The 22,065-nt window shown below is 34.0% G+C and overlaps 1 protein-coding gene across 1 annotated transcript; it reads right to left on the reverse strand.

The window, feature by feature from the left end:
* Positions 1 to 18,821: 18,821 nt before the first annotated feature.
* On the reverse strand, positions 18,822 to 20,565 carry LOC104247013 (transcription factor MYB41-like). The gene is made up of 3 exons (XM_009802946.2): positions 20,306 to 20,565; positions 20,074 to 20,203; positions 18,822 to 19,872 (listed from the first exon to the last, which is right to left on the reverse strand). Exons 1-3 carry the CDS (start codon positions 20,436 to 20,438, stop codon positions 19,005 to 19,007), a joined length of 1,131 nt encoding a protein of 376 aa, XP_009801248.1. The 5' UTR covers positions 20,439 to 20,565; the 3' UTR covers positions 18,822 to 19,004.
* Between the last annotated feature and the right edge of the window lie 1,500 nt (positions 20,566 to 22,065).

Below are 22,065 nucleotides of genomic sequence, written 5' to 3' on the forward strand. Positions count from 1 at the left end.
AACCCTGAACCACTGGTTCTGGGTTAAGTCCCCAGCAGAGTCGCCAGAGCTGTCACACCTCCTTTTTCCGGCACCGCGAGGTGCGTAGGGAGTTTTTTCCAATTAAAGGACAGTCGAAACGGGATTGGTTTAATTATTTCAGAGTCGCCACTTGGGAGATTTAGGGTGTCCCAAGTCACCAATTTTAATCCCGAATCGAGGAAAAGAATGACTCTATATTACAGTCTGCGTACCAGAAATCCGGATAAGGAATTCTGTTAACCCGGGAGAAGGTGTTAGGCATTCCCGAGTTCCGTGGTTCTAGCACGGTCGCTCAACTGTTATATTCGGCTTATTTATCTGATTTTTAATACAATTATGAACCATGTGCAAATTTTATCTTTTTACCGCTTTATTATTATAATTATTATTTTTTTAGGAATGTGAACATCGCTTAAAACATATCTTTGGATTGTGTCACATGAAATGCACCCACAATACGAAACATATTTTATTTGATGTTTTAGGATTTAGATTTGGGTCGCATGAAATGCGCATCCGAGTTTAAGAAGGTAAAATTAATTAAATCGCGCCTAAAGAGTCTAACGCGTCATCATCTTTGGGGAAGGAAGTGAAATTCACTAAACAATCCATCCCTAATTCTAAGTAATTTTTTTTTTAATAATTAAATAAATAAATGAGAATGGAGAATCCTATACATTTGTATTATTTACATCTATTTATTTTTAGCGAACTCCTTTAATAGTATCCCTAATGACTACCTTTTTATTATTACTAAGTTTTTTTATAAATATAAAATCAATATCTACATTCTTGAAAATGACATATTAAATAGAAGGGAAAAACAAATATTAGCAGAAAATAATAAAATTATAATCATAGATACAACATGGAATTATCGGAAAGTAAAAAAATAAAAAAAAAATAAAAAAAACTAATTATCCCATAGTTGGATTAAAATTCAAATTATTAGTAAGACTTAAGCTTATTGAAACTAATTATTTGCAAATACTGAAAATTGAAAGAAATAAAAATAAAAACTTGAGTACTAAATCATATTTCTAAAAATTTAAACAATTTAACATTAACTAACTTTGTTTTAATTCATCATGTCCTAATACTTGTTTGCAAACTAATTCATGTTATAACTGAAATTAACTACATGATTCGGATTAACTTATCGTTGATGAAAAACCTTCTGCATAAGGAACTTAGTTAATTTTTTGCCAAACTGATTCAATAACGCCATTTTTACGTTATTTCTTCTATTTTTTTTATTAAACAGTTTTAATTAATAATCAGGCTTAAATATATTTCCTAATAATCTGGTAAAGGCGTTATTTAATATGTCGCTATAATATGCCTAGTTATGCCGATGACAGTGATTTACAGAATAATAATACATGAATAACCTAAATACAATACAAAAATTAAATTAAACTAAATTAAAAATTTAACACTCCATTCTTCATTTCAGCTTACAAAATGCCAAAATTACAGTTGTGTACCTGATATTGTCAATATAAGAAGAAGAAAGTCAGCAACGTAATACGTAACACAGCAACAGCAACAATAACCAGCAATAACCAGTCAACGAAAATCCCAGTGACAGCTTTGAAAAATTCAAAATAAAATCCAGGAATGCCGAAAATAATGGACAGAAACCAAAGGAAATTTTCAGATTTTTGAAAGGCTAGTTAATCTTCAACCCTTAATTTCTACACCTGTATACCAGAATATTTCTCAGGTGTGTACTACTTTCTCTTCTAATTTTCAAATTTTTTTTTTCTTTGTATGTTTTTTCTTTTCTTGAGAGTTTCAATGTTTTTTTTTTCGGAATAAATGTTCAGCCTTTTTTTTGTCAATCTCTTTTTTTCTGTCCCCCCTTTTGTGTTCAAGACTTCACACATATATATCCCATCCCATAAATCAATTAAAATCAATCCCTTTCTCTACCAAACCCATTATCTTCCCACTCATCCCCATTACATTAAATAAATATATCACACCACCCCATTATATTTTTGTCCCCCATGCTTTATTTAAAATAATGCAAGATTCCCCTTTAATTTAAATCTTGTCCCCCCTTTATATTAAATAATCATATCACAACCCACCCCATTTCATTTTGTCCCCCATGCTTCAAATAAACAATTTCAAAATGTACAATTCCTAAACTACCCCTTCCGACCTTACTGAAATTACCAAACTACCCCTGAACGTATTACAAATTTACCAAACTACCCATCAGCTATAACACATCAATTAATCAAACTTAACCAAAATATAGACAATATGATCAATTTCTAACAATGTTCAAACAACAATATGAACACGGATGAACATCATAACAACAATATCACATGAACATGATTTTAACAACATTTCAACAACAAATCACATGAACACAAATTGAACAACCAAGAACAACTAAAATTTGATTGAACAATATTTTAGCAACAAACAATCCTATTTTCGGATTCAACACCAACAATAAACAAAGTATGAAGATTTCTAAACTCAGTCATATTGAACTTAAAATCAACTCTAACAACATTACAACAAACAATTCTTATATTAAACTTTAAACAAAATTATGAGAACAATTCAAGAAATAATCATAAATGGTAAACAAGAAATCAAACTATACAAAATTTGGATTCAAGATCATCCAAACAAAGTATGAACATGAATTAAATCTATATTAAACAACAAGCATGACGGATTCAAACGATTAAATCAATATATTTCCTTCAACATAACTAAAAATTTTTTAGACAAATAACAAAATTGTTGTTAGAAACTATTATGAACTTAAACTTGAACTTAACAATATTAACAATTTCTAAAAATACATTAACACATGAAACAAATTGAAGAAATAATCAATTAAATTTCAATTTGAATCTAACAAACATCAAACTAACAAATATTTATTCTAACAATAAAACAAACATGAAATAAACATGAAAAATAACTAATTAATCCTTCCTTTGAAATCTGAAAAATTTATCTAACAAACAACATATGAACATGAACTAAAAATTAAGTCAAACGATAAACAAAACAAACATTTGCCGATTTTAGATTCGAAAATATCAAAAAAAAATGCGGACAATATAAAACTCAAAAATCCACTAACCGGATCGACATGAAATATGTACGGACTGACTCGATGAACCTCGGCCAAAGCTCGACCAAACGGCAACGAACACGAACCTACGAAACCAACTGAAGCCGCGCCGATGCAGCAGCAACAGTTGTCGCGGCAGAAATGCATGAACAAAGCAGCTGGGATTCACTTGTTTACGTGAAGGAGACGGAGTGAAGCAGAAGTCATGAGAGCAAGTGGTCGACTGGTTCTGTCGACTGGTTCTATCCATCGACTGAAGACGCAGCAATGGGGAGGGGAAAAAACTGGACGAGGCAGCAGCAACTCGGAAGCGATGGTCGACGAAGGCAATGGCAGCAGTAGCAGCTGCGTGAGCAGTAGGTGGGCTGTTTGGGTCGTCCCTGATTGTCGACTGTAATCGATAGAAATGGGGGTTGACGACGAGGGTAAGGGCAGTCGGAGAAGAAGGCAGCGCAGTAGCAGCTGCGTGAGCAACAATGGCGACTGGCCATGGCGAGGGTGAACAACTTGGACATAAGACGTCGATGTTCGTTCGGACGAAGAAGATGAAGCAACGGAGAAACCATGGACGACGTCGACGGAAAAGATGAAGACGTGAAGATGGAGGGGAATGGGAGAGGGAAGCCATGGTTGGGCTTTGGAGTTTTGAGGAAGAAGAAGGAGAATAGGGGGGCGGATGCTTTAGGCATTTCTTAGGGTTTTCTTAATTTTTTTTTTTTTTTTATTTTGTTTGTAAAATAAAAGGGGTGTTGGGTTATGGACTGGGTCGACCCAGTTCGAAATGGACTGGGTCGTAGGGAAGGTTGGGCCATTTTTTGGGCCTATGGCTTGAAATCGAAGAAGAGGCCCAATTCCGACTTTCTTTATATTTTCGCTCTCTTTTCTTCTTTTATTTTTCTAAAACTAAATTATAAAAATACTTAAACTATTATTAAGAACTAAATTAAGTTATAAAAGCGCAAATTAATTCCCAATAAAAATTAACGCACAATTAAGTATTAATTAAGCATAAAATTGTATATTTGGACATTAAATGCTAAAAATGCAAACGATGCTTATTTTTGTAATTTTTAAATTTTTGTAAAACAAATTTAATTACTAACAACTATAGAATTAAATCCTACATGCAAAATGCGACATATTTTTGTATTTTTTATTAATTTATCAAATAAACACGCACAGACAAATACAAATAATTATTCAAAATGTCACAAAATATCACAAAATGGCACACCAAGAAAAATCATTTTATTTTTGAATTTTTTGGGAGTAATTCTCATATAGGGCAAAAATCACGTGCTTACAGGTATGGCTCAAACGGTTCCTTCAAGAGCTTGGATTGCATCAGAAGGAGTATGTCGTCTATTGTGACAGTCAAAGTGCAATAGACCTTAGCAAGAACTCTATGTACCATGCAAGGACCAAACACATTGATGTGAGATATCATTGGATTCGAGAAATGGTAGATAATGAATCTCTAAAAGTCTTGAAGATTTCTACAAGTGAGAATCCCGCAGATATGCTGACCAAGGTGGTACCAAGGAACAAGTTCGAGCTATGCAAAGAACTTGTCGGCATGCACTCAAACTAGAAGACAGTGCTACCTCCTCTAGATGAATGAGACTGGAGGGGGAGATTGATGATGTCCATCTCATTGAAGAAGTATTAGGCATGTGCCTAATAAGAGTTTTCTTTGGTTTGGTAGCCAACCTTGTTGACTTGGTTTGGTTGGTAGCCAACCTTGTTGAATTAGTTTGGTTTGGTAGCCAACCTTGTTGAATTTCTTTGGTTTGGTAGCCAACTTTGTTGAATTGTGAAAAGTGTGTGTAAATTGTCAAATATTGTAGGCTTTAGAGGGTGAAGCTTTGGCTATAAAAGGAGAGCTTCAACTCTCATTTCTTCACACCAACAAAGAGAGAAAGAAAGAGTGAGGTTTCACAGACAAGGTATAAGAAAATAGTCTGTGAGGAAAATAGAGAGTGAGCGATATTGTAGTGAGGTGGGAATATCAAAAGAGGGTTATTTCTTTTGAGTGTTGTAGTGGTCTTTGGAGTATTTATCTCCGACCTACAAAGTGTAAAATTCCTTACTATAGTGATATCAGTTGCTCCTCTCGGGGTCGTGGTTTTTTCCCTTATTCAGAAGGGTTTTCCACGTAAAAATCTTGGTGTCATTGTTACTCTTTTATTCTTGTTAATTACCGTATCTCGGTGCTACATTATTATTCCGCTTTATTACCGTGAATATTATTTTGGTAAGGGGTTTATTCCCAACAACTGGTATCAGAGCACGGGTTCTGCTCGTTCACTGAAATACTATTCACTGTCGGTAGTACTATACTTGGTGAAAAAATAAAAATGTCCGGAGTAAAGTACGAGGTAGCAAAATTCAACGGAGATAACGGTTTCTCAACATGGCAAAGAAGGATGAGAGATCTGCTCATCCAACAAGGATTACACAAGGTTCTAGATGTTGATTCCAAAAAGCCTGATACCATGAAAGCTGAGGATTGGGCTGACTTGGATGAAAGAGCTGCTAGTGCAATTAGGTTGCACTTATCAGATGATGTGGTAAATAACATCATTGATGAAGACACTGCACGAGGAATTTGGACAAGGTTGGAAAGCCTATACATGTCCAAAACGCTGACAAATAAATTGTACCTGAAGAAGCAGTTATACGCCCTACACATGAGTGAAGGTACGAATTTTTTGTCACATTTAAATTTCAAAGATAGATTTTTACCCATACACCCATCTGGTAAAATAATGCACGGCACACATATTTGCCCTACATGTTTTTAGTTTGTCATAAAGGAAATGTTGGCTTTGAGTACCCTCTCATTGATCAATGATTTTCAAAAAGTGAATTTTCGGTTTTGTCAATGAGGTGATCTATGATTTATGCCCTTGAGCTTGCCAATGAAATTTTTGTTAGCAATAGATTCAGGATCCAAATATCGTGTGTGAGTTTGTATTTGATTTTCCTTGCTCGTGTGTACTATGTTAATTTGCATCCGTTTGTGTTTTGTCAACACCGTAAAAGCATGAAATTGATAATCAATCGCTTAAATTAGCAATAGGCCACTAAGTAACAGTATCCGGCAATATACAGAGAGTTTGCGTTTGAGTACTATTTATAGTCAATAGTTTTACACGAATATTTATGAAAGAAATCTGATCACAAAAGACTTCTGAGCCAGTCCATTTTTAAAGTTTTGTCAACTCAATGAAACAAAAAAAAAAAAAAAACTGTCTCCATTCGCGCAAGTGTTAAATTGTCAAGCGCTACACTATACTAATATTAATTGTGTGAGACTCCTTTTTATCTCACAAATTTGTGAACCTCATTCTTATATTTCTGAGTCCACAAAACTGTGAGCAAAAAAGATACCTCATACAACTAGTGTAAGTTGTATGAGACACAAAATAAAATTTTCCAGAGTGCATGGACAGATGAAATTCAAAGCTAAATACAATATTGTTTCGAAAATATACTTCCTTTATTCAAAAAAAAGTAGATCTATTTTGACTTGAACACGTTATACACGGTACGGAGCAGCAGTAAGAGAAAATTATTTTTATAATACTTGGTCATTTTGTGTTTGACTTTTGTTACTTAACCATGGAAGTATTGTATTTCATGTATGTGAGTGTTGTACAAAAGACTGGAAATAGCGCAGGACTAAAAAAAACACTATATCCGCTTTAAATAAACACTGATTCAAATGAATTAATAACACTGCTTATCGATGGTAATGATAGATATTCACATCTTATTAGGGCATATGCTGGCCCACCTATCAGATAATGAGATTCTCGATCGATTTGATTGAATTTCAAAAAGTCTTTCTCACTATTCAGAACAATTGAGCTTTCGATCAAGATCTTCTCGCCTCACCCGTTTGGGCTCTCGCTCGAATCGGAACCTATTAGGATATATGTAGGTATATCTACTAGTAGAGGCGGAGCTAGCTTATTAGGTGCAAGTTCGGCCGAACCCAATTAATTTTGCTTAAATATTGTATTTATATTAGAGAATTCATTAAATATATATAAATATTTAATTACGAACCCAATATCTAAGACGAGCTATGATTCCGTAACAATTTCAGAACTCATAAACTTAAAATTTTGGGTCAACCTCTGTCTACCAGAGGAGTTATCAGTCATCGTGTTAGAGTGAGGGAAATCAACTAGTCGATACTCGATGGTATGGCAAAGAGAAGCTTGTTTTGCACTTAAATTAATATTTTTTACAATACTTAAAGGGAACAAAGCTCACTACAAATATCCCTATGTAAATATGTTGTAATCATTGTTTTGGTAATTATTGTAATCAATTACTATGCTAGTATAAGTATCTTTTGAAGCAAGGAACGAAAAGTATGTGAGTATTTGTCTTTTGGTTATGATTGTGTTTGGTGTTAAGGTACTTTAGTGTTTTGGGAAGGAGACCCTCTTTCTCTTTCCCGATATATATTTTTTCAGTATCAGGATGAATCAAAAAAAGAAGCCGAACCAAATAACTATCCTAAGAGTGGTAAGTGTGAAAAGGGAATTGTGAGATTTAATAAAGCTGTCTTTATAATTACACTTGATATTGAACTGGAAAAGGTTTTTTGACTTTTTCCTTTATGGTCTTGCCTAACTTTATCCCACCGTCTCAACAAATTGACAAGAAATAAATAATACGCTTGTCTGAATTAATGCAACAAAAGGTGAAGAAAAAGATCACTTTTATACTATTCATCTCAGTTTAAAACAGGTTTCTCCCTGATCTCCCACCAAAAACGAAGTAAGGGAAGCAGAAGCAAAAAGAAATACTCCTGTGAGATATATTGCAAATAAGTGTAGAGGGGGTCATCCCAACATTAGTTGGCCCCCAAAAAAAGCAAAAAACAAAATAAAGGTAAACAGACGAAATATATCCGATTACCTAATATTCATTTTGGACACGATGTCCTTGCTTCAAACATGTGTTTTTTTTTTTGGTCAAGTGGTGTACTGTCATCTAAAAGCATAAGAAAAAGAAATCAGAAGAAACCAATAACCGCAGAAATTCGTAAAGTTGTAGACTGGGAAGAGAAAGAAGAGATAAATGGAAACGCAAGCGTAATTAAGACAGAAATGTACTTTCGAGTCTACTGGTGTAATTCAAAACATAATAAGTGTTTTTTCTTTGGACGGTCGACAGAAAATAGAAAACAGCGACTCTCTAAGCTATGGTCATTGGTCGGTACGTAGTAAAAAGACTCTCTGTATATATCCTTTATCCTTGTACTAATTGACTCTATTGACATGTTTATCTTTCGAGTTTAAGTTTTATATATCCGCCGTATAAAGAATTTTTTGTTATAAATATATTATATTATGGATGTTCATTTAGTACTCCGTTGTAAATAAGCTTCCTGAAGAAGCTTATTCATATGAGACTCCACCGTAAATATATTTATTTATTTAGTACTATATTGAAAATAAGCTTAAGCTTCCTGAAGAAGCTTATCACTTCGGTACCCGGTTATGGATAAACATTACCCCCAGTAGAAGTTTATCCATACCGGGTATAATAAGCTTATCTTTTTAGTACCCAGTTATGGATAAACATTACCCCTGATAGAAGATTATCCGTACCGGGTATAATAAGCTTATCTTTTCAGTACTCGGTTATGGATAAACATTACCCCCGGTAGAAGATTATCCATACCGGATATAATAAGCTTATCCATTCAGTACTCCGTTATGGATAAATATTGCTCTCAGTAGAAGATTATACATATCTGGTACAGTAGCAGCTTACACAGCAGCTTATAGTAGCTTACACTGCAGCTTGTAGTAGCAGCTTACACAGCAGCTTGTAGTAGCAGCTTACAGAGCAGCTTCCTTTCTTCTATAAATAGAAGAGATTTCAGTTCATTATGTACATCAGTTTGAATTCGAATAATATATCAGTTTCTCTCTATACTTGTCTTTACTTTACAGTCTTTATTTTATAACACGTTATCAGCACGAGACTCTGACATCTCGAGCAAATACTTTGAAAGTATTAGAGGTAAGAACTTTCTTTTCCTAAATAATGTCAAATCTTTCTAAACTTGAATTTGTAGCCCTGGATATATCGGGCAAAAGCTACATGTCTTGGGTGCTTGATGCTGAAATTCATCTTGATGCGATGGGTCTGGCAGACACCATCAAGGATAAAAATCAGGCATCAAACCAAGACCGTGCCAAAGCAATGATATTCCTACGCCATCACCTTGATGAGGGCCTGAAAATGGAATATCTCACTATTAAAGATCCAGTCATACTGTGGAATAATTTGAAAGATAGATATGACCACCTGAAGATGGTCGTTCTTCCACAGGCACGTTATGATTGGACTCATCTAAGGCTACAAGATTTTAAATCTATCAGTGAGTATAATTCTGCTATGTTCAGAATTATTTCCCAATTAAAATTATGTGGTGATAATATTACTGATCATGATATGTTGGAGAAAACTTTCACCACTTTTCATGCCTCGAATATGCTCCTGCAGCAGCAATATCGAGAGATGGGATTTAAAAAGTATTCTGAACTTATCTCACATCTTCTTATAGCAGAGCAACATAATGGGCTATTAATGAAAAATCATGAAAGTCGACCTATTGGTTCTTGTCCATTCCCTGAAGTGAATGAGACGAACTTCCACCAAGCTAAACGTGGAAGAGGTCGTGGCCCCAGTCGTGGTCATGGACCGTGGTCGGGGAAGAAACCCCAATCATGGTAATAATAATGCACCAAAGAAGCCTCCTCACCACCAGCAGTGGAAAAGGAAGGAACAAAAGCATGAAGCGGTGCAAGCGCCAAATGTAGAAAATGCATGCTATAGATGTGGAGGAAAAGGGCACTGGTCACGTACTTGTCGTACGCCAAAGCACCTGGTTGAGCTTTATCAAGCCTCCCTAAAGAAGACAGAGAAAAATGCTGAAGCAAATTTTATTTCTGAAGATAATTTAGACTTCATGCATTTGGATGTAACTGATTACCTTGCACTCCCAGAAGGAGAAACAAGTCATGTAATCGGTAGTGAATCTGTAGAAATGTAAATATTTTAATTTTTGTTGTTTGTAATAAATAGTATGGTTATGTAATTGTTGTACATAAATAAAAGTTATGCTTTGATAATGATGTTTACTATAATATATTTTATTTATGTTATTTTGAAGAATATGGATAACCCTCAAATTATGTTTGGATCAAAGACAAATCATGAAGATATGTGTGTTTTTGATAGTGGAACAACTCATGCCATATTCAACGATCAGAAATACTTTTCTTATTTGCATAAGGAAAAAGCAAATGTTTCAACAATTTCTGGTAATATAAGTTTGATTGAAGGCTCCGGAAGAGCCATAATATTTCTGTCTAAGGGAACAAAACTTATTATAGACAATGCATTGTTCTCCTCCAAGTCCCGAAGAAACTTGTTGAGTTTTATAGATATCCGCCGAAATGGGTATCATGTAGAGACAATAGATGAAATGAACAGGGAATATCTTTGTATTACAAAGAATATTTCTGGCCAGAAATGCATTGTAGAAAAGTTACCAACTTTATCTTCTGGCTTATACTATTCAAAAATTAGTACAATTGAAGCACACTCTATCGTAAACCAGAAGTTTACGGATTCAAATACTTTTGTGCTTTGGCATGGCCGTTTGGGCCATCCCGGATCAATAATGATGAGACGAATTACTGAAAATTCGAGTGGGCATCCATTAAAGAACCTGAAGATTCTTACAAATGACGAATTTTCTTGTGATGCTTGTTATCAAGGAAAAATGATCACTAGACCATCACCAATGAAGGTTGATATTGAATCCCCTGCCTTTTTAGAGCGTATACATGGGGATATATGTGGACCTATTCACCCACCAAGTGGGTTGTTTAGATATTTTATGGTCCTAATAGATGCATCTTCAAGATGGTCTCATGTGTGTCTACTATCATCTCGCAACCTGGCGTTTGCAAAGCTATTAGCCCAAATAATTCGATTAAGGGCACAATTCCCAGATTATCCTATAAAGGCTATTCGCCTTGATAATGCTGGAGAATTCTCATCTCAAGTTTTTGATGATTATTGTCTATCCGTTGGGATAAAAGTTGAACATCCTATAGCTTATGTTCATACTCAAAATGGCCTTGCAGAGTCATTTATTAAACGCTTGCAATTGATAGCAAGACCACTACTTATGAAAACAAAATTGCCCACTACTGTTTGGGGCCATGCTATCTCGCATGCAACATCACTTATCCGTCTTAGACCGACACATTATAATAAATATTCTTCGTCACAAATAGTTTTTGGTCATGAACCAAATATTGCCCATCTACGAATTTTCGGATGTGCTGTATATGTGCCAATAGCACCACCACAATGTAGTAAGATGGGACCACAGAGAAGGATATGAATATATGTTGGGTTTGAATCACCCTCTATTATTCGCTATCTTGAACCATTGACAGGAGATTTATTTACTGCTCGATTTGCAGATTGTCGGTTTGATGAAACAAATTTCCCACAATTAGGGGGAGAGAAAAAGGAAATCAAAAGAGAAATTGTGTGGAAAGTTTCATCATTATCTCACTTTGATCCCCGTACCCCTATATGTAATCAGGAGGTCCAGAAGATCATCCATTTACAGAATATAGCAAATCAAATGCCAGACGCATTTACTGATTTGAAAAGGATAACTAAGTCACATATCCCAGCAGAGAATGTGCCTATCCGAATTGATGTCCCAGTAGGACCATCTACTAGCATGAGAGCTAGTGAACCTAAAGCACGCCTGAAGCGTGGTAGGCCTTTGGGTTCTAAGGATCGAAATCCTCGAAAAAGAAAATCGACAAATGATCAAAACGATACTATGAAGGGATCTCCTGAAGAGACCCAAAATCTGATTAGTTCTGAGATTCCTGAAGAAATCAATGAACCCGAAGCTCATGTGAGTGAGGAACTTTTAATAAGTTCGAACGGTGATGGGATTAATTTAAATCGATTTGAAATAGTGGTGGATAATATTTTTGCATATAATGTTGCACTTAATATTATGCAAGATAGTGAGGATCTTGAACCTCGATCTGTCGAAGAATGTCGACAAAGATCTGATTGGCCAAAATGGCAAGAGGCAATTCAATCGGAATTGAAGTCACTTGCTAAAAGAGAGGTCTTTGGACCAGTAGTCCAAACACCTGCTGGTATAAAACCAGTTGGTCATAAATGGGTTTTTGTGCGAAAAAGGAATGATAAAAATGAAGTTGAAAGATACAAAGCTCGCCTTGTTGCACAAGGATTCTCACAACGACCTGGAGTCGATTTTGATGAAACATATTCACCTGTTATGGATGCCATAACATTTCGATATCTCATCAGTTTAGCACTACATGAAAAGCTTGAAATACATCTAATGGATGTAGTTACAGCTTATCTGTACGGTTCACTTGATAATGAAATTTATATGAAAATTCCTGAAGGATTTAAAATGCCTGAAGCAAAATCTCAGGAAATGTATTCAATCAGATTACAAAGATCTTTGTACGGTTTAAAGCAATCTGGGCGCATGTGGTATAATCGCCTTAGTGAATATTTGCTGAAAGAAGGTTACATAAATGATGTTATTTGTCCATGTATTTTTATAAAGAAAATGGCATCAGAATTTGTTATACTTGCTGTTTATGTTGATGACATAAATCTTGTTGGAACTCCAGAAGAGCTCCAAAAGGCAATTGAATATCTTAAGAAAGAATTTGAGATGAAAGATCTTGGAAAGACAAAACTTTGTCTTGGTCTGCAAATTGAACATTTAGCAGACGAGATCTTTATCCATCAATCTGCCTATACAGAAAGGGTCTTAAAACGCTTTTACATGGACAAAGCGCACCCATTGAGTACACCAATGGTTGTTCGATCACTTGAAGTGAATAAGGATTTGTTCCGACCTCCAGAAGAGGACGAGGAACTCCTTGGTCCCGAAGTACCCTATCTCAGTGCAATTGGTGCACTAATGTATCTTGCTAATGCTACAAGGCCTGACATAGCATTTTCTGTTAATTTACTAGCAAGATATAGTTCTTCTCCTACACGGAGACATTGGAACGGGATTAAGCATATATTGCGATATTTAAAGGGAACTCTTGATATGGGTTTGTTTTATGCTAACAAAGATAGTGCAGACCTTGTTGGTTATGCAGATGCAGGTTATTTATCTGATCCCCATAAAGCTCGATCTCAAACCGGCTACGTATTTACATATGGAGGTACTATCATATCATGGCGCTCCACAAAGCAATCTATTGTTGCTACTTCTTCAAATCACGCTGAGATAATAGCTATTCATGAAGCAAGTAGGGAATGCGTATGGTTGAGATCAATAATTCATTTTATTCGAGAAAAATGTGGTTTGGAATGTGAGAAAAGACCCACAATTTTATACGAAGACAATGCTGCATGCATAGCCCAATTGAAGGGAGGATTTATAAAAGGAGATAGAACGAAGCACATTTCACCAAAATTATTCTACACACACGATCTTCAGAAAAGTGGTGACATTGATGTGCAACAAATCCGTTCAAGTGATAATCCAGCAGATTTATTCACTAAATCTTTGCCAACTTCAACTTTTGAGAAGATGGTATACAAGATTGGAATGCGGAGACTCAAATATTTGAAACAAGGTTTTCATCAGGGGGAGTAAAATACGCGATGCACTCTTTTTCCCTTACTAAGGTTTTTTCCCATGGGGTTTTCCTTATAAGGTTTTTAATGAGGCACCTAACAATGTGTATTACTAAATATGTGTACTCTTTTTCCTTCACTAGAATTTTTTCCCACGTGATTTTTCCTAGTGAGGTTTTAATGAGACACATTATCTTTTAATGAGCATCCAAGGGGGAGTGTTATAAATATATTATATTATGGATGTTTATTTAGTACTCCGTTGTAAATAAGCTTCTGAAGAAGCTTATCCATATGGGACTCCACCGTAAATATATTTATCTATTTAGTACTATATTGGAAATAAGCTTCCTGAAGAAGCTTATCACTTCGGTACCCGGTTATGGATAAACTTTACCCCCAGTAGAAGTTTATCCATACCGGGTATAATAAGCTTATCTTTTTAGTACCCAGTTATGGATAAACATTACCCCTGATAGAAGATTATCCGTACCGGGTATAATAAGCTTATCTTTTCAGTACCCGGTTATGGATAAACATTACCCCCGGTAGAAGATTATCCATACCGGATATAATAAGCTTATCCATTCAGTACTCAGTTATGGATAAATATTGCTCTCAGTAGAAGATTATCCATATCTGGTACCGTAGCAGCTTACACAACAGCTTATAGTAGCTTACACTGCAGCTTGTAGTAGCAGCTTACACAACAACTTGTAGTAGCAGCTTACAGAGCAGCTTCCTTTCTTCTATAAATAGAAGAGATTTCAGTTCATTATGCATTAGTTTGAGTTCGAATAATATATCAGTTTCTCTATATACTTGTCTTTACTTTACAGTCTTTGTTTTATAACATTTTTATATTATTGATCAGGTCATCTTTATTTTTATAGCAAGTAATTTTTTTATTTTTAAGATTATAAATTTGACAGAGCAAGTAAAAATTTCTTTTATATATATATATATATATATATATATATATATATATATAACCTAAGCTCATATCTCTTTAGTATGAGTTCTTTTACGTCATTGAAGTTACATTGTCAATCTTTTCGTGTATTGATATTTTTACTCTGTAGAACTTTACAAATTTGAATGTTTTTTCTTAACATAATAAGTAGGAGGTTATACGTGTATAATTCGAGTACATGGTTTAATCACAAAAACTAAATTAAATACAAACATCATGTGTCATACAATTAGTCGCTTAATTCTAACTAGAGCTAACTATTGAGGTGATATGGAATAATATGGATGGAGGTTTGTATTTCTAATGCTACTAATTTCAGGAACTCAATATAATATTGTTGAGATATACGTATGCTTGACGTAGTGCTTACATGGAGAAAATCGTTGTTGGCTTAAGACAACAACGTATCATTAATATTCGGATCGTACGAGTAGAAGGTAAATATAGACATCTTATGTGGCGAATGGCTGATTAGTTGTCGTGTGAGGTTTGTAGATGCTCTATTCCTTCTACTATATGTACATAGTTGACTATGAAGGTATATATAGTGTGTACACATTCCAATTCCATGCATATTTGATAACTTATAGACTTCTGCTGTTTAAGATTTAATTTCTTTGACCTTCCATTTGGATTTGACCAGTCAGCTAAAAAAATGAAAATCCCATATGTTTAAATATATTATTTTGTTATGCATTCTTGTCTTGAGAATGGGTGAATAGCTAGTCAAAATGGAAGTGGTGGTATGTGAATTTGCTTCTTCAAAATAGAAGTGATAATTGAAAATATTTCTAATATCTTTCATGTAACTAAAATATAATAATTGAGAGGTGCTTCAAAAAATTTCAAGCACAAAAATGTTGGATTAGGTAAGTAAGAAAAATGGTGCACTACAATTTAAAAGAGAAGTAGAAAATTTATAAGATGGCATTGGATATACTAATATGTCAAGAGTCATGTCTACGTCTATTCAAAAGCAATAATTGATTGGAGTCCAATAATGACTTATGAGTTGCATCTTCATTAGCCATCATTGTTTTTGTCGACTTCTGAATTGTTGTGTTGTCGGAAGTGACTTTTCGTCTATGCAACAGAAACTAAATATGGGGCTTAATTCTGGATTACTGTCACCACATCTTGTCCATTTTTTAGTCTTCTATGAGTTGGTAATGCCAATTTTCCAGGTTTAATTTTATAAGTAATAGTAGTAAAGTACAGCCTTTTGTCATTATATCTGATATGCAAATTACTGAAATAGCACTATGGATGCAATGTGATAATTAATCAAAGCTAACATCAATCTTGAGAAATTATCCTTTTATTTATTTTTAAATGATAAAATCCTTACCATATGGAAGGTTAGATGGGCACTGAGTATATTAATGACAAAACAACTAAACATTTACGTTTATGTTGCTGTACTTAGGTACTACAGGTATAGCCATTATTATCTGTCCACACATATATACAACCAAGGAAAAGCTTTTTCCCTAGCTAAGATTCGAAAAACGTAAAGGACGAAGCCAGCCTTTATGTGTAATGAATGGCGCAGAATAACTTCCTTTCCAAAAGTGAGGATTTCATACATTCACTAACAAAGTCAAAGCAGAAATATTTTGTGAGAGACGTATGGGATAAAAAGAAGTGAGTATTAGTTTTAAGCAGCTGTCCATCTTGTAAAAATAGCACATCATCATATAGTAAAAAGTGATACAGACGCACATAGTCCCTACATTTTTATGGTTTCAAACTATCATCTAATGATGAGGGCTGATTTTCAGGGCTTTTTTGCTCTGCAACCATTAGAGATTAAACGGTCCCTCGTTAAGAATTTTCTTTGGAGTTCATAAACGTTAATATTTTGAGTTGGATGTTACTTCCTCCGTTTTAATTTAGACTTATCGAGAGTCAATTTGACTAAACTTTGAGGCTAAATTGGATTAATTAGTTCAACTCAATATTTTAAATTAAAATTTATATAATCAAAAACTATACGAGATCTATAAGTTACAATTTTTCTTTTATCAATATGATAAAAAAATTTAAAATATTGATCAAACTTCATATAATTTGACTCTCAATAAGCGAAATGTGTCATCTAAATTGTAATGGACAGAGTAATATTCTTTCATATGATATCATAACCAAAATTTGGTGAGTCCTATTGTCCGACCACTTTCTCTCCTCATGTCCTATTGCTGTGGACTCATATCTTTAGACTCAACTCATGAAGCTGCTCTTCTGCTTCTCTTTGTTCTCAAATCAAACATCAAGCTGCTATATTGCTCTAGGACTATTTTGAGCTAGTCTAATCTATCTCTCTATTTAATCATGAGCCATTCTCTCTACTGAGCGTGTAAAATTTTTCATTATAGTGGAAAAAACTTAAATCCGATAGGCAAAGGTTGTAATGTTTAATTTCTAAGAAGGAACTGGAATTTTTTACAAATTTGCTTAAACTTGATACTAGTACTAGTTACTACGCTGTGTTACATCAGTTATATATAACCTGCTTCTTTTTAATTAATGTTTTGGTAGATTGTTTTAAACTTGTCTTATAATACCTGCAAAAGACACTGTTAGCCTTGATTTGTAACATAATCGTTGACTTAATAGCTCTTAAACAGACTTATAAATTGTTATAATGATAATTACTTTACCAGAGGACAATTATTAGAGATAAAAAGGTCGGCAAAATTTCACTTGTATCCCAATTAATAAATCCGGATATTATGAGAGAGTCTATTTCTATCACCGGGTCAACCAGTTACCCACGCAACCTTTCTGTGGGACCCTTTTGTACCATTGAGTCCACGTGTACTAGCTGCTGACGTGACCCACAGCCTCATTAATTTCACGGCAAGGACTAAAAAGACAAAAAAATAGCACAAGAGCCATGCCAAGATTTTCAATAAAGCTAGCAATTATTTGGAGGTTTCTTTTTCCATATTTAATTTTAAATTTTTTCTCTTTCTTGTTTTTTTGGAGGAAAGTGGTCCTACTTAATGAAACCTTTGGTACTTTGCCACGTACAACTCTCAATGGTCAAAGCTTCTATTTAAGCTATCCCTTTTTAATACACAACCCATGCAATTATAGATACTTTATTTGTACGTGAAAAGACAACTAGAGAGAACACGTGTCACCTTTTTTAATCTCCGGCCACCATAGTCGGCGACGTTGTCGCCGGTGTGTTGACTGTTGGGATCTATGAAACCATATTGACGTCTAAGATTAAAAAAAATATCGTTAGATTTTGTATTTCCATTATTGGAAGACTATCGACCATGGGGTATGAATAAAGTCACTTTTCTACTGAGATGACATAATTTATTTGAAAATATTAAAGAAAGGGTATTAATTTATTAATTTCTTACAAAATAAAGAGTAAATGAGGAAAGTCTTTGATATGATTGTGACTTGGGTTATGAGCTGTCTATCCATGCCAATAATTAAACTATTTTAAGTTGAATCATAACATCATCTCTCTAATATTTTTTAGAGGACTCTTGTCTCATGACAATACGCATATAGTGTTATAAATTATAGAATCTTTAGTTTATATATGTTGAAGATATATTAATGGACGGATGAATTGATGGGTATGGAAAGTCATTGATACAAGAACTGCGACAAGCATCATCTATGTCTATCAATGAAAATATTTTTCTTTTAAATGCTCTTACTTTAGTTTATCTTTAGTTTATCTTGTTTCTAGTTATTGTCTATACGTCAATTAAAAACAAAAAATATAGATAATCAAATTATGTAGAGGCGGACGTAGTGCATAAAATACTTTGGCTCAAGTCTATAAATATATCAAAAATCACTAAGCAAGTACAAATAATAAATTTAAACTAGTAAATCGAATAAGTTTGATAGAAATCTAAAGTCGAACTCATAATATTCAAATCCTGAATTGGCTCGAAATTATTTAAGCTACATTATTTTATATGGAACTTCTAACTAAGTTTGAGAAGAAAATAAAGAATGATTCTTTCCTATCATGATAAAATGAGGTTAAGAAAATAGAAATTAAGCACCTAATTAAAGAGATAATTCTTTTTTTTTTTCCACAGGAATCAACAGCATGTCCAAAAGCTCAGAGGTAAAATATTTAAAAAAAAAAAAAAAAAAAAACCTCTTCCGAACTGTATTATCTGGTTCCTTAAAAGAGTAAAATTACATAAATTCATTAGTGGAATCCCAAATATTTGGGATATCAAAGTTCAACACGTTGCTGCAGTAGCTATCTCTCTCATCTTCAGTTGTGCTGCTGCTGTTGTTGAAGTAAGTTGAGTTTGAATTCAATGGCGTGGGACTTGATGAAGGCGTCGATAAATTAGACAAAACAGATTGAAAGCTGAAGTTGTTGCTATCGTTGGATTGAAATGTTGAAGCATCGGACGGTGGAGGATCCCTGATGGACTGATCCACCTCATGATAGTACCCATAATTTTGTACAGCAAAATAATCATCAGTCAAATTTGAAGGAACCCCATTGCTTTGCCACTCATTTACTTGGCAATTTTGTGAGCTAAAGTTTTCAAGATTTGATGAGAATTGTTCCATATTTGTAGGTGGCTGCATGAGTTGAGCTTCACTTGAAAATGGAACACATGAAGTAGTACATAAAGTGGTGCAAGTTGGAATATCTTGAATAGGGTTTTGAACTTGGCTAGTAATTTGGACCATTTGTGGCAATTGGTTTTGGACTTGAGGATTGCATATTTGATTTTCTTGAAGATTATTTGGCATTAAAAAGTTAGAGTTTTGGCGTTGTGAGGATAAAAGAGAAGTAGCTAATCTCAAAACTTCAGGATTTACCAATGATTGGACATGACCAAACAATCTTGAAAGATTCATTTGATGAGATGAATGGTAGAGTGAAGGGTTTAAAATGGAAGAAAGATCAAGAAGATCAAGGCGTGGACTATGAGTTACTGGATCAATTCCCATTCTCAAAAGCCTTTTTCTGATGTGAGTGTTCCAATAGTTCTTGATTTCATTATCAGTTCTACCGGGCAAACGCGCAGCAATAGCAGACCACCTAAGGCCAAAAAAAAAAAAAGACACAAAGTTAGAATCAAACTCTAGGAACATGACAAAAGACTTGGATATGTAGAATATATCAATTCAAATAAGTCCAAATGTATAGAGAAAATGAGAAACTTTTATAGTAATAATTAAATTATGACAAAAAAGTACATACTACATCTTTTCAATGATTTGATTAAATAAAGAAACTTACTTGTTCCCTAAAACACTATGCAGTTGAATGATTGTCTCTTCTTCTTCAAAAGAGAACCTTCCCCTTTTAATATCTGGCCTTAGATAGTTTGTCCAACGAAGCCTGCAACTCTTTCCACACCTTTGAAGTCCTACACAATACCAAAAACAATTATTAAAACTTTAAAATAATAATTAGTTGATGCATGAAACAAGTTTAAGAATGATATATATATATAAGAGAAGAAAAATACCAGCATTCTTTGGAAGAGTTCTCCAATTTCCATAGCCATGTTTTTGAATGTAATCAATGAGCTTTTGATCTTCTTCAGGGGTCCATGGACCCTTCTTAAGTCCATTTTTGTCACAACAAGGAGCTCTTCCCATAGTGAGTATGTAGTAGTTTTCACTTGGTTTCTTTTAAAGTTGTTGTCTGCAAATTAAACAGAATAAAGAGAGAAAAGAGAGTAGTAATTAATTATATTAAGTGTTGTGGGGAAGAAGAAATTAAGACACAAATATTGCTGGAGATTAAGAATAAGGGGAGGGGGTATATATATAGGGAGGATTAGAAAGCAAGAAAACAAAGGGAGGTCAAAGGGATTCGGTGGCCGTCCTCTGTTTATCACAATGGCAACGTGTCCCCTTCTCTTTTGAGATAAAGTGTGAATTCAACCATCTCTACAGCCTCCCCCCCCCCAAACACCCCAAACACCCCCAAAATAGTAAGGATGTGCGTACGTGGGGTAGCATAAATAAATTAAAAGTTTAACCTTAACTTTTATGCATGACTACATTTTTTTTTACATTATCAAATAAATCGAATTTGGGAATATCGTAGATATGATAATTACCTAGCTATAACCAGTTAACATACACGAATATTGTAAAAATATATATTATATTCTCAGTATATATAAGTTAGATATTGATATAATAACATCGCACGCACCATTTTTTAGGAAAATGGTGTGCGATCTTTTTACTAAATATACGTGTAATTTATAACAAAATTCACAAAACATATATATTTCGAATTGTTAACGGTAATAAATATGTTTGCAACCGCTACCTGAAAAGTGCATCTATTTGGAATAGATTCACCATTCTAAAATGGTAAATTTAAAAGTTCTATCAAATATATCAGGTATGTGTGATAAATCAAGAAGATATGGCGCAAGAACAGAAGGACCAACACTATTTATGCTATCACCACTAATGAGTGAGGCAATATGGATAAATTTCAAAATCTACCCTTAATCAAATATCTCGTGCTTGAGTCTTGTAAATAAAATTCTTCATAAAGAATATTTTTTATTTAAATGTGAATCCGAATTAACTAGACCAAATGAGTTTCGAGTAGCTGATGATTGAAAAAACAATATTTATGCATTAATTAATCTTTTCGTTGAGCTCTTGATTTTGAAGGTTCTTTTTTCATTATTACTAATATTCCTCTTAACTTTCTATCCAGTACTTCATTTTACGGCGGGGTGCCTTGTCCTGCTTTCCGGGTTCGTGTACTGTCATCAAATTTGAAGAATCTCCCTTATAAGTAATCTCTTTTTCTTTTCTTTTTTTTCTTTTTAAAAAAGAGAAGTAATCTCCCTTTCACCAAGAGTTATAGTAGTGGTATTAATTAGCGTGGTCACTCATGCAATCTGTGAGTTTAATTTTGAATGTCTCTCTCCTTTATTAAATTTCTTTTTCCTTTAGAAAAAAAGAAATTCTTCTTCATTATTAGTGTTATTACTAAAGGTTTAATTTGTAGTAGGGAGTATTACTTATAACTGCCACTTCACGGCATCTCACATTCGACTGCATGGCTTCATTTTAAAATTTAAAGGCGGCTTCTTCTAGCCATGTTGGGCTTCCGTCTAGAATTTCATTGGCTTCCGTCTCTAGCCCCGCTGGTTTCTATTTCTATTCTAAAGACGTCTTAATAAAACTCGTGGCCTCAAGTCAAATTTTAGTACGAGACCTTAATTTTTTTTATCTATAGTATAGTTATCTT

This window comes from Nicotiana sylvestris, chromosome 2, assembly GCF_000393655.2.
Source record: "Nicotiana sylvestris chromosome 2, ASM39365v2, whole genome shotgun sequence".
NCBI lineage: Eukaryota > Viridiplantae > Streptophyta > Magnoliopsida > Solanales > Solanaceae > Nicotiana > Nicotiana sylvestris.